General features: G+C 41.1%; 1 protein-coding gene across 2 annotated transcripts in view; it reads left to right on the top strand.

Moving 5' to 3' along the window:
• The window catches only part of DNA2 (DNA replication helicase/nuclease 2), a 93258-nt gene extending 81539 nt beyond the window's left edge, over window positions 1-11719 (top strand). For both annotated transcript variants that reach the window (XM_033942266.1, XM_033942267.1), the window contains one exon: window positions 9740-11719. In XM_033942266.1, coding sequence (XP_033798157.1) covers window positions 9740-9796 — 57 coding nt within the window. In that variant the 3' untranslated portion in view covers window positions 9797-11719. The remainder of the gene's footprint in view (window positions 1-9739) is intronic.
• Window positions 11720-14791: the final 3072 nt, after the last annotated feature.

Genomic DNA, 14791 nt, shown 5'->3' with positions numbered 1-14791 from the left:
GGTTAAAACACATGCAGATTGTGAAAAATTGCAAGAGACCTTAGGAAGTTAGAAAACCGGGCATCCAAATGGTAGATGAATTTTAATATGGAGAAATGCAAAGTGATGTACATTGGGAAGAATAATCCAAATCATAGTTACTTGATGCTAGGGTCCACCTTAGGAAGTAGCACCCAAGAAAAAGATCTAGGTGTCATTGTAGACAATATACTGAAATCTTTGCCCAATGTGCAGCAGTAGCCCCCAAAAAAGCAAAGGAATTATTATGAAAGGGAAGGTAAATAAGGCTGAGAACATTAAAATGCCTTTTGCTAGTGCAAAATACGTATAAGTCTTGAACAAGTGGTTTATTCTCCTTAACTCTCCTCTCTCTGCCCTTCCCCTCCCCTCCATCCACTTATACCAACTCTTTCCTCTTTCTTCTCCCTTCTCATCTTTTTTCTAAACAGCATTTTTCCATCTCTTCGCTTCTCCATCCCCCCTCCCATTCCTGTGCACAATCTCCTCCCTCTCCCCTTCCTCTTTATCCCTGTGCATTATCTCCTCTCTCTGCCCCTCTGGTGGTTTGACATCTTTCTCTTCTCCTTCCCATTGTCTGGCATCTCTCTTCCCTCCATTCCTCCCCCTTAATTGTTGGGCATCTCTCTGTCCTTCCCTTCTACCTCTCCCCTACTTTAGTCTGGAATCTCCCTCTCCTTCCCTCCTCCCTTCCATGGTCTGGCATCTCTCTCTCCTTCCCTCCCCTCCAGTAGTCCATCTCTCTCCTTCCCTTTACCCCTTCTTGAGGTCTGGTATCTCTCTCCTCCTTTCCTCGCTTCCTTCTTCCTACCTTAATCTGGAATCTCTCCTCCTTTGCTTCCTTGGTCTAGCATCTTTCTCTTCTTCCCTTCCCCTTCCTTTCTTCCCTCTTGTGGTCTGGTATCTCCTCTTCTCCTCTTTCCTACCCTTCCCTCCTCCTCCTTACCATGGTCTGGTATCTCTGTCCTCCCCTTTCCCTTCCCTACCCCGGAGATCTGGCATGTTTCTTTTTTTCTCCCATTCGCACAGTCTAACATCTCTCTAGTAACTACAGCATCTGTGATCCCCCTTTGACCCCCCCCCCCACATCCTCTTCCCCCCCCATAAGATCCGGTAGTTCCTCACCTTTCTCCTTCCCAGCAGCTGCTCTTGCACTCTTACGGGCTGTTAGCAGTGTGAGTGAGGTAAACATTCTGCCTTTGGTGGCCCGGAAGCTTTTCCTCTGCTACTGCTTCCCACCTATGCAGAGACAGGAAGCAGTAGCAGAGGGAAAGCTTCCAGACCACTGACGGCAGCATGTTTACCTCAGTCACGCTACCTTCGGCCTGAAGAGTGAAAGAGCAGCTACTGGGAAGAAGTGTTAGATCCCATGGGGGGTTAGGGGGAGGGTTTGGATCCCCAGACTGCAGCGCAGGCAGCCCAGAAGATCTCCACGGGCCACCATTGGCTCATGTGCTTTGCAGTGAAAAACCACTGCTTTAGACAGGTTTAGTGGCTCCAGAACAGCCTCCATAATCTGCTCTCGTTCCATCACAAATTCTAAGGAAGGTCACAATGACACCAGGTCAACCTCCGAGATCCCGCATAGGGTTTTGAGAGACTTGTGCACAGATATTAATCATTCCGATGGTTACTGACAACATTTGAGAGGGTTACAAACTCAAATTCTGTCATTCTCTCTGGGACATCTTTCTGTACTTTCCAGCAGAAAGACCAGAGAAAGGTAGCCAAGGTCAGAGTAACTACAAAGGTTTGTACAAATTGGGAGCCACAGAGCTGGTGCCAGATGCAGACTCGGGCTCATGGAAGATATTCTATATACTTTATTTTGCCCAAGAAAGACATATTTTGAACCTATGGCATTCAGACTCTTGTTCAATCTTTACTTTGGACTACTGTAACTCAGTCCACCTTGCAGACATCATACAAACATGCTCAGATTGCAAAGAATACAGAATGAAACAGTAATGTTTGATCTTCAATTTGAAGAAATCAGATCATATTATATCCTACAATAGAGAGCTCCATTGGCTTTCATTCAAAGTCTGTGTGCTGTCCAAATTGGGGACACTTTTGTTATAAAGTTTTATATGGTCAGGCGCCTGAATATATATTGGAACTATTCACTTTGTTCATAGCAAATCGCCCACTACGTATTACATCTCTTGTTTGTTTTCTTCTGGTTCGAGGCTGTAATAAAAAATTTCCAACAGCGCCTACTATGCTTACCAGGTGATGAGCTGGGATAGGGAACTTTATTCATAAGGTCTTGTTCTTACATTTATTCAGAAAATATACTAAAATCGATATTATTCACAAGAGTTTCTAGATAATTAAAAAAAGGTTAATGTCTACTCTGTAGATCGCTGGGATTGTCCAGTATTTTATTTTTGTGAACTACATCGACCCGAGAAGTTTTTGCGGTCTAAAATGTAATGTAATGACTCAAGATTGGAGACCAATCCTGGATCTCAAGTCGTTAAATGCAGCATTAAAGGTTTCCAGTTTCTGGATGAAAACGATAAGATTGGTCTTCACTTTGGTAGCTCCGGGATAATTTTTGGTCTCGCTGGATTTGACGGAGACTTATCTGTGTATACTTATTTTCCCAGATCACAGGAGGTTTTTCCAGTTCCATGTGCTAGAGAGCCATTTTCAATTCTTGGTGCTTCCTTTCGGCTTAACAATGGCACCTCGTTCATCTATACTCGTATGATTGGCTGATCAGAGTGCCATCCGAGATGGAATGTCATCGGGCAGTGTCTGGAGTGGATTATAAATTTCAGAAAGAGCCACCTGGAACCCACTCAGTTTATGAAGTATCTGGGGGTCTGTTCAAAACAGAAGAGGGCTGGGTTTTTCTTCCAGAATCACACAGACTGAAGCTCGGACACCAGATTCTGAAGATTTTGGAGCTACCGACGCCTATAGCTTGACATTACCTGCAGGTGCTCGGCTCCATGGTAGCAACCATAGAGGTGATTCCGTGGACAACAGCCCATCTGCGCCCCCTGCATAGCATGCTGTTAGCGCGTTGGTTCCCTCAAAGAGATTCTCTACAGTTGCAGTTAGCCTGAACTACGGAAGCGTGTCAGAGTCTTCAGTGGTGGCTCCGGTTGGAGTCGTTATCCAGATGCCTCCCTCTCCGCATAGTCTTGGGGAATCCTGATGATAGATGCCAGTCTTTACGACTTGGGGGATCATTGCGAGGGTCATCCAGTATAAGGATGTTTGTTGCCCTCACAGAGGGGCATGGTCATCAACAGTCATTCATTTGGTTTGATGGTTTTTCCAGGCGTGGATGAAAGCCAAGCAGTCAGGGTCTTCTCCGACAATGCTACAGCCATGGCTTACATCAACAGACAAGGGGAACCAAGAGTGCTCTGCTTTAGTTGGAGGCCCAATTGCTGTTTCACTGGGCGGAAGCCCATCTACAAGCCATCATAGTGGCTCATGTAGTGGGAGTGAACAATGTCCAGGCCAATTATCTCAGCCGCCAGACCCTGGATCTGGGGGAACTGTCCTTGTCCCAGAGAGCATTGTGAAATGCTGGGGGTAGCCATCATTTGATCTCATGGATTCAGCGGACAACAAATAAGCTCTTTGTTTCTTCAGTCGAAGGTCAGTGCCTGCTAGTACAACCTTGGCCAGTAAACAGGCTCCTCTATGTGTTTCCCCCATGGCCAATAATAATGATAAGATAGCGACCTATCAAGGACTGGTAATCCTGTTGGGCCCCAGATTGGCCTTGTCCTTGGTATGTAGATCTAGTCCAGGTGCAGTGAGACAGCTGTCTGTCAGTCTAGCGATTCACCAGGATCTTCTGTTCCAGGGGCCCATAGCCTCCCTAGAGAATCTGAAATGCTTTGGGCTTACAGCATGGCTGTTGAGTGCATAGCCTTAGTACGAATAGGAAGCCAATGACTGTAGCGACCTATGCGAAAGTTTGGAATTTTTTTCAGCTGTGGTACAAAGAGAAGCAGTTAGATCCCTTATGGGCTCTGTGACAGGGACACTCGGCTAACTCTCCCTGAGCCAGCTGGAGCCCTGTGCAGCCGAGTAGTTTGGTGTGTGACTTTAATTATGCAGCCTAAGAGTCAGTGCCTCCCATGCACACTGCTGGACCTGACTTTACTTGGATAAGTTTCACAAACACCACATAGTCTTTAAAGGTGAAAAATAAAGGTTTCAGCTTTTATTTTCAGGCTTGACTTAAAGCCACTTATTTTTAACTGGTCAGTAATACAATTCACTAGTCAGGATTACAGTTCATGTCCCCTCCACGAGGGTAGCAGTAGCAGAGCTCAAAAATAAAACTCTCAACAGAATATTGCAGCTCATTCCAAAACAATGATTCATAACTCATGAATCAAAACAGTCCTTTTCTTCCTGGGAGCAGGAGAGCTTTGGCTTCTATGCTTCTCTCCTCCCCCGTGCCTGTGGCTCCCCCCAAAAAACGACCTCCAAAGGCAAAAATCCTTTTCCTGCACTCCCAGCAGAGAAAAAGAAACCAAACTTTAATACTGGCTTAACCCAGAATGCTAGGCCTTTGCTATTCCAAGCAGCATCGGGCCTTGATGCCACTTACCTGGACTGGGTAGGCTGAATCCCAATTCTTCTTAAAAAAAAAAAAAAAAACCTGCCCGCCCAATAATTATGCAGAGTGGATTTTGCACACTACAGCCACTTCCCTGTTCTTTGTCAGGCAAAGTAAAAATGGCAACATAGCCTCCTTAACACTTCTGGGCTTCTCTCACTTAAACACAGTCTCAAACATTAGAGAGAAAAAAAAATTCAAAAAGGCAAGCTTCTCTTAATGTCCCCAAATGCATGAAGCTTCTGGCTTTGCTTTACACAGTTCAGCTGAGCACATTTCAGACGGCCACACTCATGTGCCAAGGCTCAGATTTCAGTACAGAGAAACCCCCCACACACAGTCGGCAACCTTTCCCCATTTTAACTTTGAAACTCTGACCTGCTTTACACGCTGTGCTACAGTGCATGGCCTCCAGCATGGGCCATTCTTCAGAAGAAAAATCTCCATCCTCACTGTTATCAGTGTCCATCAGCTCCCAGGTCTCCTCCCACTGGACTCTCCAACCTGCTCCTCCCCTGCTCTCCCTTCTGGCTCAGCTTTGCTGGAGGATAAGGGCACCATGTTTCTGGCCCCTCCCCCCTAATTACTCTCAATAAGCACACCAGAGGCCTCCTGGCTTGAAGCCAAAGTCATTTTCTGTCTCCTCTTAAAGGGACAGGCTTAAAAGGTGCAGCACTAGTCTGCTTAACTTTTCTAGGCTGCACTGCTCTAAGCTTGGGAATAGGCACAGGGATAGGACTACAAGGCGGCAGATCGATGTCAGGGGAGCGCAGTGCGGTGTCCTTGTCACAGCTCCCATTTGCAAAGGTCTAGAGAAAGGCCTGGGGGTAGGATCTCATAAGGTTCAAATAGTTAGTCTTTCATGTTACAGAGCTCGAGTGGACAGAAGGTCTTTTGCCTCTCATCCAGATGTATCTAGGATCTTGAAGGGGGCTCTCAGGTCTTCCCTCTAGTATGGCAGCCAGTCCCTACGTGGAATCTCAACATTGTGTTATGGGACCTCACTAAAGTGCTGTATGAGCCTCTGTCAGAGGTGTCTATCATGGATCTAACCATGAAGACAGTTTTCTTAGTTGTGATCACTTTGGCTAGGAGGATGTCGGAACTGCAAGCATTATCTTGCAGAGAGCCTTTCCTCAGATTCACAGAAGCAGGGGTGTCTTTACGTACCATGCCTTCCTTTCTACCGAAGCTAGTTTCAGAGTTTCATGTAAACCTGGAAGTGTGACTTTCCAGCCCATGGGCGAAAAGAAACAGGACAAAGTATTGAAGTTTCTGGGTATCAGGAGAGTAGTTCTGTATTATCTTGAGATGACAAATGAGATCTGCCTGTTGGATCACTTATTTGTATTGACCAGTGCTACCCGTCGGGGCAGATCAGCCTCTAAAGCTTCTATTTCCTGATGGATCCGCATGGCTATTTCTTCAGTGTTCATTTGCTGTGGAAAGCATCTGCCATTTGCTGTGAAAGCTCATTCTACCAGAAGTGTAACATCTTCCTGGGCAGAGTCCAGGGCAGTGCTGCCCAACAAAATTTGTAGGGCAGCCACATGATCTACCCTTCATACCTTTACAGAATTTTACAGAGTGAACGTGGTGGCACAAATGTACGGGGCCTTTGTGCTGGTTGCAGGCTCATCTGTTCTACCCTAGACTTAAGAGACTGCTCTGGTATGTCCCATCCATAAGGAATCATATGCTGTTTGCACAGAAAGAAAGGATTAGGTTCTTACCTAGATAATCCTCTTTCCTATAGAACAGCATACAATTCCTTATGCCTCACCTTATCAGTTGTCTCTTATGCCTGCAGAGGCTTATAGTCTTGGAAGAGTATCTCGCGGCTTGGCTTGTGGCAGCCAAGGAGGAGAAGCAGAGCCTCCGAGAGGCAGCATTTTAGTACTGAAATCTGAAATTGATATCAGCACATTTTTGCCTTGCTAAGAGTTGTACAAGTTTTAGTGTCTTGCACATGGTTAGGTAAGTAGGTAGGTAGGATTTTTATTTTGCCACCATTCTTTGTTGCCCTGTTGGGTGGTTGCTTATTAACTTTTATTTACTATTGCAGAAAAGATTAAATTTATCTGGATTGGGGAGTTCTCCAAGCCCACCCCCTTGTTTTCGTTTCCTCTCCTAGGGATATTCTCTTGCTTTGGTACGGAATGAGGAGAGGTAAGAACCTAATCCATCCTTCCTCCTCAGTGTACAGAAGTAAACTGGGGATTTTAATGTGCATACAACGTGAGAAATTCATTACCAGGTCTGAGGCAGTGTTTTAAGGTTTACTGCTATTTTTTGTGACTAGAGAAAGTACTTGTAGCTTTAATAGACAGAATAGGAAGGTAACAAGTCTGTGCACGTCCAAAGAAAATGAAAGTACGAGCACACCATCTCTGCATGAATCAGCTTTAGTCTCTCCCAAACTCAAAAACCAAAATCTAGATGAAACTCTCAGTTGCAATTATCGACCTATTACTAACCTACCTTTCATTTCTAAACTCACGGAAAAAATTGTCTTTCTCCAGATCTCCAAATTTTTTGGACAAACAAATGCATTACATCCTAACCAATCAGGATTTCGCTCAATCACTCAACAGAACTATCATTATTAGCCTCACTACTACCATCTATTACTATCATGACCTCAGAGAGTCTCCTCAAGCCAAACAGAAGACATGGGTTTTTAGCTGGGCTTTGAACTTCTTAATGGATTCCTCCCTTCGGAGGACCACAGGTAGAGTGTTCCACAATAATGAAGCAACGTTAAAAAAAAAAAATAGAGAGTGACGAGTTAATTCTAGATGAGCCTGTGGGTAATATGAGGACACTGTTGAAATAAGATTTGGTTTAAAAAAAAAAAAAGCATGGTGTGTTAATGTGAGCAGATTGTACTGAAAGCAGTATTGGACCAGGATCCAAAGAAGCTTTAGTTAGTTAGATTTATATCTCGTCCTCCCCAAAAAGCTCAGAATGAGTTGCAGTTTACATTCATAGTGTTACAATAAGAATAAGTATCCTGTTTCCAACAGTGGCCAACCCAGGTCTCAAATACCTAGCTAGATCCCAAGTAGCAAAACAGATTCAATGCTGCTTATCCTAGGAATAAGCAGTTTACAATACAGTGTGTTGGAATATATCTGGTGAAGGGTTGAGAGATTGACTAGGCAAAAAGGTTTTTACAGCTTTTCTAAAGTTAAGAAGTCCTTTAAGGTATCCGATATGAGGAGGTAGGCTCTTTCAGAGGTTTGGTAAGAAATGGGAATAGGCTGTCTGGAGTTGGAGGGAGTGTTCTAATGGTGTATGTAGTATTTCATCTTGGGAGTGAAGAGTACAGTAGAGAAACATGATAAAATCTTTTAGCACTGAAGAGAAATCTAGCTGCTGTATTTTCAAGTATTGAAGGTATTTACTGGTAATCAGATAGTGAGGCAAAGACCACATTGCCAAGTCTTGTAAGAAGCAATGAGATAATGAGGGAAAGTAATATTTGGTAATCAAAATGATGACATAATGAAACCTTTTTGCATTACTGAATATACTTGAGGTTTGAATGATAATTGAGTCAAAAAAAAAAACCCTAAGTATTTAAAGGATGAGACATGTGATGGGGAAATACCAAATAAAAATCAGAGAAGAGGGGGGGGGGGAGTTAGGTGACCTGAAAACCAAGAAAAAGCAGGTTTGGAAATATTAAGGACCAACTTATTAGCTCTTAACAAGCATCTTTTTAATATTTTGCAAACAGTTTTGAAGAGGTCGAAGATTATTTGCATGAGGTTATGTGGGAACTAGAAGTAAAATGTCATAAGCATAAATACGTAAGCTGATTCTTCATTGTTGAATCAGAAGAGCTAGGGGGCCAATGAAAATGTTGGATCCTTGAGGATCAACTGTAAAGATCTGTTGGAGAGGAATTATTTAAACCATTCCAAAATGTTCCCTGTGATACCAATATCTTGCAATCTCTGGATTAATAGGTGTTGATCTACCAGATTGAAAGATGCACTGAGATCTAAGGCTATACAGCTAAAGACAGCCAGCATCCAGATGTGTATCTCACTGAAGATTGGATTTATTAATTTAATATACTGCTATTAACAACCAGATATTAAGCAGTTTACAATATAAACAAGTTACAAGAAAAAAATATTACATCAATAAAATACAAAACCAAAAGTTCTAAGAAACAATCAGTCTACAGCTTGAATCATAATCAGGCAGCCTTCGAAATAGCAATTACATAAAATACTGCTGAAATAAGATAGATTTAATCATCTTACAAAAAGTTAAAAAAGAGCGATCGCCATGAAAGCTACTTAATAATTCCAAAGAGCTGGACCGGCATAAGAGAGAGCCCTATTTCTTGTAGATGATAATTTAATTAATTTCAAATCTGGTGGGTTCAAATAGATCCCTTTGTGAAGAACGCAAGGGTCTAGCTGATATATATTCATATCTTGACAATTTATTTGACAAATATTCAGTAGTGCAGTGATGTCTGTTTTTGTACTGAAACCCTTCCTAAAATCAGATTGTCTAGAATGAAGAATGTTAGAATAGTCTAGGAGATTAGAAAGTTGATTGGATACAATTTATTTCTATGAGTTTAGAGAGGAAGCAAAGTTGTGAAATTGCATGATAGTTGATAGCATTGGTAGGGTCCAGAGAGGGTTGTTTAAGAATAGGACTCCCTAGGGCAGATTTTCAAACTGAATGGAATGTGGAAAAGAAAGAATGTGCAAAAACTGTTCCATCCTGCTGTGCAAACATATCCTAAATATTTTGTTGCTGATTATTGCAGCAAAAGAGGTTTCTTCCAAGTATTGAGCAAAGTGTACAAAGACGTATGCAATCAAGACTTTTACTTCTTAATTACTTTTTAATACTTATATAACTGTTCTTTCTTGGTGAAAGTGTAGAATTTTTTAACTGTTTGATAATCCTATTGTAATGTATTTATAAACCATAAAATGTGAAAAATATGCAAGGAGGTGAAGATATTTTTTATAACTTCATTCTCTTCTTTCTCTTTGCAAGTGTGTGGAAATGACTATAACAAAAGAAGGATTAAAAATTGTGATGTCAAGTGTTTTCCCTTTGCAACTTATTTTTCCTTAATGTTCTTACATATTCACTCTTCCTGCAGGGGGACACGAGGGTTTAGTACTTGCCTCCTCTGTGTAGATGAGACGTGCTTGAGAAGAAGCCATTTTATAACCTTTGAGGTTTAGTTTAGGAAGCTGTGTGCAAAGCATCCACCTAAGCTGTTGTCACATAGCCAGAACTAGTTTCATTAAATCTGTTCTCGCTTGTATGGAGAGAGCCTAACAGTCTAAGGAGCCCTTTTACTAAAGTGCAGTATGTTTTTGCATTTACTTGAGCAAATAAGTACAAAGTCTGTGTGCTATTAGGGGTGTGCCTAGCATGCCTTTAGCAGTTATCACACAGAAATGTTCTTAACTGCACATTAAGACTGTCTACAATTAGCAAAGGTACACTTAACATGGCCTCCTTTCCCTGTGCTAACTAAAATGTATAGTTCACGTCCATTCTCCACTCATAACCTACCTAATTCTCTTGCAAATTAGTGCACAATCTCATGACACTACAGTATGTTACTACACTTGTGCAGTAGCAATGCATGCTAACTCACATGTTAACTGCATAATGTGTTTTAGTAAAAGGCCCCTAAATTTGCCAGGTGCAAATAATGAGAAAATGGCAAAAGGGTGGAGAAAGTTAAATGCTGATTTGTTGCCAGAAAAGTTAAAAAAAAACACCATACTTTGACTTAGTGAGTACAAGACTATCTGGGTTTATCTGAATCAATCCCATATTAACTGCATAACTGGCATTGTGACCTTGCTACATGACATTCCACTGTGGTTTTGGAGATGTTGATTTCATGCTAAAAGCATCCTCCCTGGTGCACATCCAGTATATGCTTAGTGGTAGCTTTAGTTGTGTACTCTGAGTTTAAGACCTTATAGTGTTCTAAAGCAGTAGTTTTCAAACCTGTCCTGGTTTTCAAGATATCCCTAATGTATATGCATCCTACCTACTCAGATAATTGGGATCAAATATAATTCGCTTAATAGCTTCAAATGATAGCTATATTAAACTTTTAAAGAAGCTATTGCATCTAAGCTCGCATTATTCTCACTTCTTTATTAATTAAAACATTTTTCTTATAAATAAATCATAAAATATCAAAAAATAAATCTTTTCATCCTACAATACATATCACAACATATTTCATATCTTTTAATAACAATTGCCATGAAGTTGCCAATTGCAAATAACTCTCTTGTCTGATGGTTGAAAACATTGTGGGGGGTTTTATAGTTAACTAATTTTTGTTTCTGAAACAGCTGCTGGTTTTTGTTTTTTTTGTGCCTCTGGACTGCTTGAGGGAAGATATTGCTAGCAAAGCGCCTTTTTTTTCTCTTCCCACATGCAAATATTGACATAGCCAGGAAATGTTAAGAAATATGAATTCTAAAACTTAAGAAAACTTACCGTACTTTTTATATTCAAGGTTCTTATCCCTTAAAAGTTTGCTAATGTTTATTGTGCATGCTAACACCTGACTGAAATTAATGGGACTTGCAGCTAAACAATGGGCGTTATTGCTTGGTACATTTTAGCATATGTGGACCACAGCTGGATGGAGCCAGAGGGAGAATATACAGTAGTCCATCTTTGAGAAATGAATAATTAAACTATCAACATATTAGAAACAAAACAGTCAAAAGCAATTGCATTGTTTCCATTGTTTGGCTGGATTGCATACTTGCACAATTCCTTCTATAAACTAGACTTTCATTTGGACACTACTGATTTCTGAAAGTTTGAAATAAAACATTAACTTGATTGCCATAAACTTCTTGTGACATTTTAAGCTATTTCGAAATACACTTTACTACCTCAGTGGGTTGGGGCCTCACTTCCCCCTCCCAATTTTGGTACTGCTCAGGAACACATGGTTTTCTTGATGTCTTTATGAAATCCATTTGTACTACAAGTCAGCCAGTTTTCTACTTTGTATTGTTTATCTGTTGTGTGTGATTTTATATTTTGTATTAAAATAAAATTTTCATCATATGATTTTGGTGGTGTTTTTAACATTGGGCGCTTCTTGAACTGGGTTTAAAAATATGGTTTATGCTGTTGAATGCATTGTCAGCAGCTAAGAGGATTCCTGTGAGTTGCTTGGTTTTGTTTTTATTTTTTTGTATAGGATCTTAATACCTTGCAGTACAATTGTACTTTAATCCTGACAATTATTAAACTAGTTAGCAGTGTTTGCTAGTGCTATCATATTATTCATGCATTAATATGCTGTATTGGTCTGAATCAGTTCCTCAGATAAGTTGCTTTTATCTGTACCCTCCTCCTCCACTGCCAATTCCAGAATTCGTTCCTTCCATCTTGTTGCCCCGTATGCCTGGAACAAACTACCTGAGTCCATGTGTCATGCCCCTTCCCTTGTTTAAAAGTAGGCTGGAAACCCACCTTTTTGAGCTAGCCTTCAGCTCTTAATCTTACTCCCTTCTCCTTACAAACCCCGCTAACTGTATCCCCTACCCTGGCATCCTGGAGTTTTTTTCTGTCTTGATTGACTAGATTGTGAGCTCATTTGAACAGGAACTTTCTCCTTTGCAACTCTGTTCAGCGCTGTGTATGTCCAGTACACTCTGGAGACAGTAGTAGTGGTAGAAATAATGATGCAGTGGGCTGAGATCCTGATGATCTGAGTTCAATTCCCACTATAGCTGCTTCTGACTTTGGGCAAGTCACCTACTCTCCATAGCCCCAAGTATAAAACTTAGATTGTGAGCCCATCAGGGACAGAGGAAGTACCTGGTTAGAATTTGTACACTGCTGCATATGTCTGGTAGTGCTATAGAAATGATTAGTAGTAGTAGTGATCGATCTTCTTTTAACATTGGTCAGACTTCTCAGGAAAGAAGCCTGGTTTTGATTTTTAAGAGCAGTGTAGAGAGCATTATGCAAAACAGCCAATATTCAAAGTTTTTTCAGAGTTCTGAGGCTTAGTCTACCTATCTTTTAATTCCTAGAGGCCTTTTTCTGAAGTGCACTAAGCAGTTTGTATGTGAATTAACCCTTTATTTGGCATTGTTACTCAGAAGCAACAAGTGTTTCTATGGCTCTTATGGGAGATCTGCATCTCCAAATGCTTGTTACTTGGCACTGGTGCTCTCGTTCAACATCAAGTTACGTAAAGCAGCCATTTCCACTATCTTCCAATTAAAGGGTTAAACATGTGCTGTTAGTGCATGGCCATGGTAACTTACAGTGCTGGTAATGCACCACATACTAATTCACTTGCTAACTATATAGCTTGTTATGGGCATGGATTGTGCCTTGCAGTTGACATTTTGTCAGTTATGAAGGAATATGATGCTGAGCATTATGTGCTACTTCTGTGCTGAATTTTCAGCATGGTAATGCGCTTTAATAATAACTTTATTTCGTATACCGCAATACCACAGCAGTTCAGAGCGGTTTACAGAGGAAGAGACTGTACACAGACAGCGATGTTACAGAAGACTTTCAAATTACATTAGCAAGTTAAGAGTAGTCAAGTATATCCAGAGGCATTTCAGAGATACAACAAGGCAGGAAGGGAGTCAGAGAAATTTATCAAAGAGATAGGTTTTAATTGATTTCCTGAAGGTTTGGTAGGAGGGTGCATTTGAAATGAGGGTGGTTAGACATTTATTCCATTTGCCTGCTTGGAAAGACAGTTCTATCAAGGAATCTTTTGTAGATACAGCCCTTCAAGGATGGAAAAGCAAACAGGTAGGTACTACATGTGCAGGTGGTGCCTGGAAATTCAAAATGGTGCAACAGGTAGATTGGGGATGAACCTGTTAAGGTTTTGAAGCAGAGGCAGGCAAACTTGAAGATGATCCTTGCCTCCATCGGCAGCCAGTGTAGTTTTCTGTAATACGGGCTTACATGATCTGACTTTTTGAGACCAAAAATGAGACAGACGGCAACATTCTGAATGACTCTCAATCGTTTGATGGTTTTCTTGAAGGATCCCAAGTATATGATATTGCAGTAATCTAAGATGCTTAACATTAGAGATTGAACCAGAAGTTGAAAAGAGAGGAAGTCAAAATAGTGTTTAATGGTGCGAAATTTCCATCCAAAGGGCACAAAAGTATTTTTTAACCTGAGCAATGGTATAGTCTTCAAAAGTCAGGCATCGGTCCAGGATGACTCCAAGGATTTTGATAGTAGAATTAATAGATGCAGGATGCCAAAATGAGGCAGAAATGACAGATCCTCATGAAAACACTTACATGCACATTTATAGAATAGCACCTAAGTATTTCTACACGGATCTGCAAAGGGGATGTATTGATGGAAAGGACATGGGTGGGTCAGGGGCGCTCCCTTAAAACGTGCATAGTGTCATAAAAAGTGGATTTATACTTTATTTCAGTGTAAATCTGCGTACCCAAAGTTGAGTGCCAATCCTGGCACTATATGCTTTTCTATAAAGGGCACCCATCCCAGAACACGCCATTTTGCGCCAATGTTTTTTTCAGCGATGAATTTGGAGTGCCATTTAATGAATCCAGCCCTTAGTGCGAATTAACTACCACTTGTTCAGATAGCACAGATGCATTTAACTGCCTCATAAATAGTGTGCATGCACTTATCCATGCAGTAAATAATGTTTTTGTGCAGTAACTATATGGGAGCATATTGAAAATGCTCCCAACAGTTAACATGTGATATGTGCAAAGCCTGTGTGCTAATTTTTGCATCTTACATGCAGTAAATTAAAAGTTTAGCATACTTTAGTAAATAGGACCCTTTCATTTCAAATATAGACCTCAAGCTTAAGGCTCACTCCTGGCTCTTTCATCAGAGTTGCTGAACCCTGTCAGACATCATCGACAGGCCTTTTAAAGGGAACAAGATAGCTGGCTGCTTCTCTTTTACCCAGGCCCAGCAACTGGTATAGCCAAACACAGTGAAAGCAAACCTCCTCTGGTATTCTCTGTGTTCTTCCAGGTAAGGCTGAAATCAAGGTTTGGTATCAGAGGTGGATTGTTATGTTTTTGTTAATTTCTTTTCTCTTGAGGAAAAGCAGGAATGGATGAAATAATCTCACTGATAGGTGATGTCATCCAACAG

Source organism: Geotrypetes seraphini, chromosome 4, assembly GCF_902459505.1.
Source record: "Geotrypetes seraphini chromosome 4, aGeoSer1.1, whole genome shotgun sequence".
NCBI classification, from domain to species: domain Eukaryota; kingdom Metazoa; phylum Chordata; class Amphibia; order Gymnophiona; family Dermophiidae; genus Geotrypetes; species Geotrypetes seraphini.
Note: the sequence above shows the minus strand (reverse complement) of the source record. Positions and strands in the feature narration are given on the sequence as shown.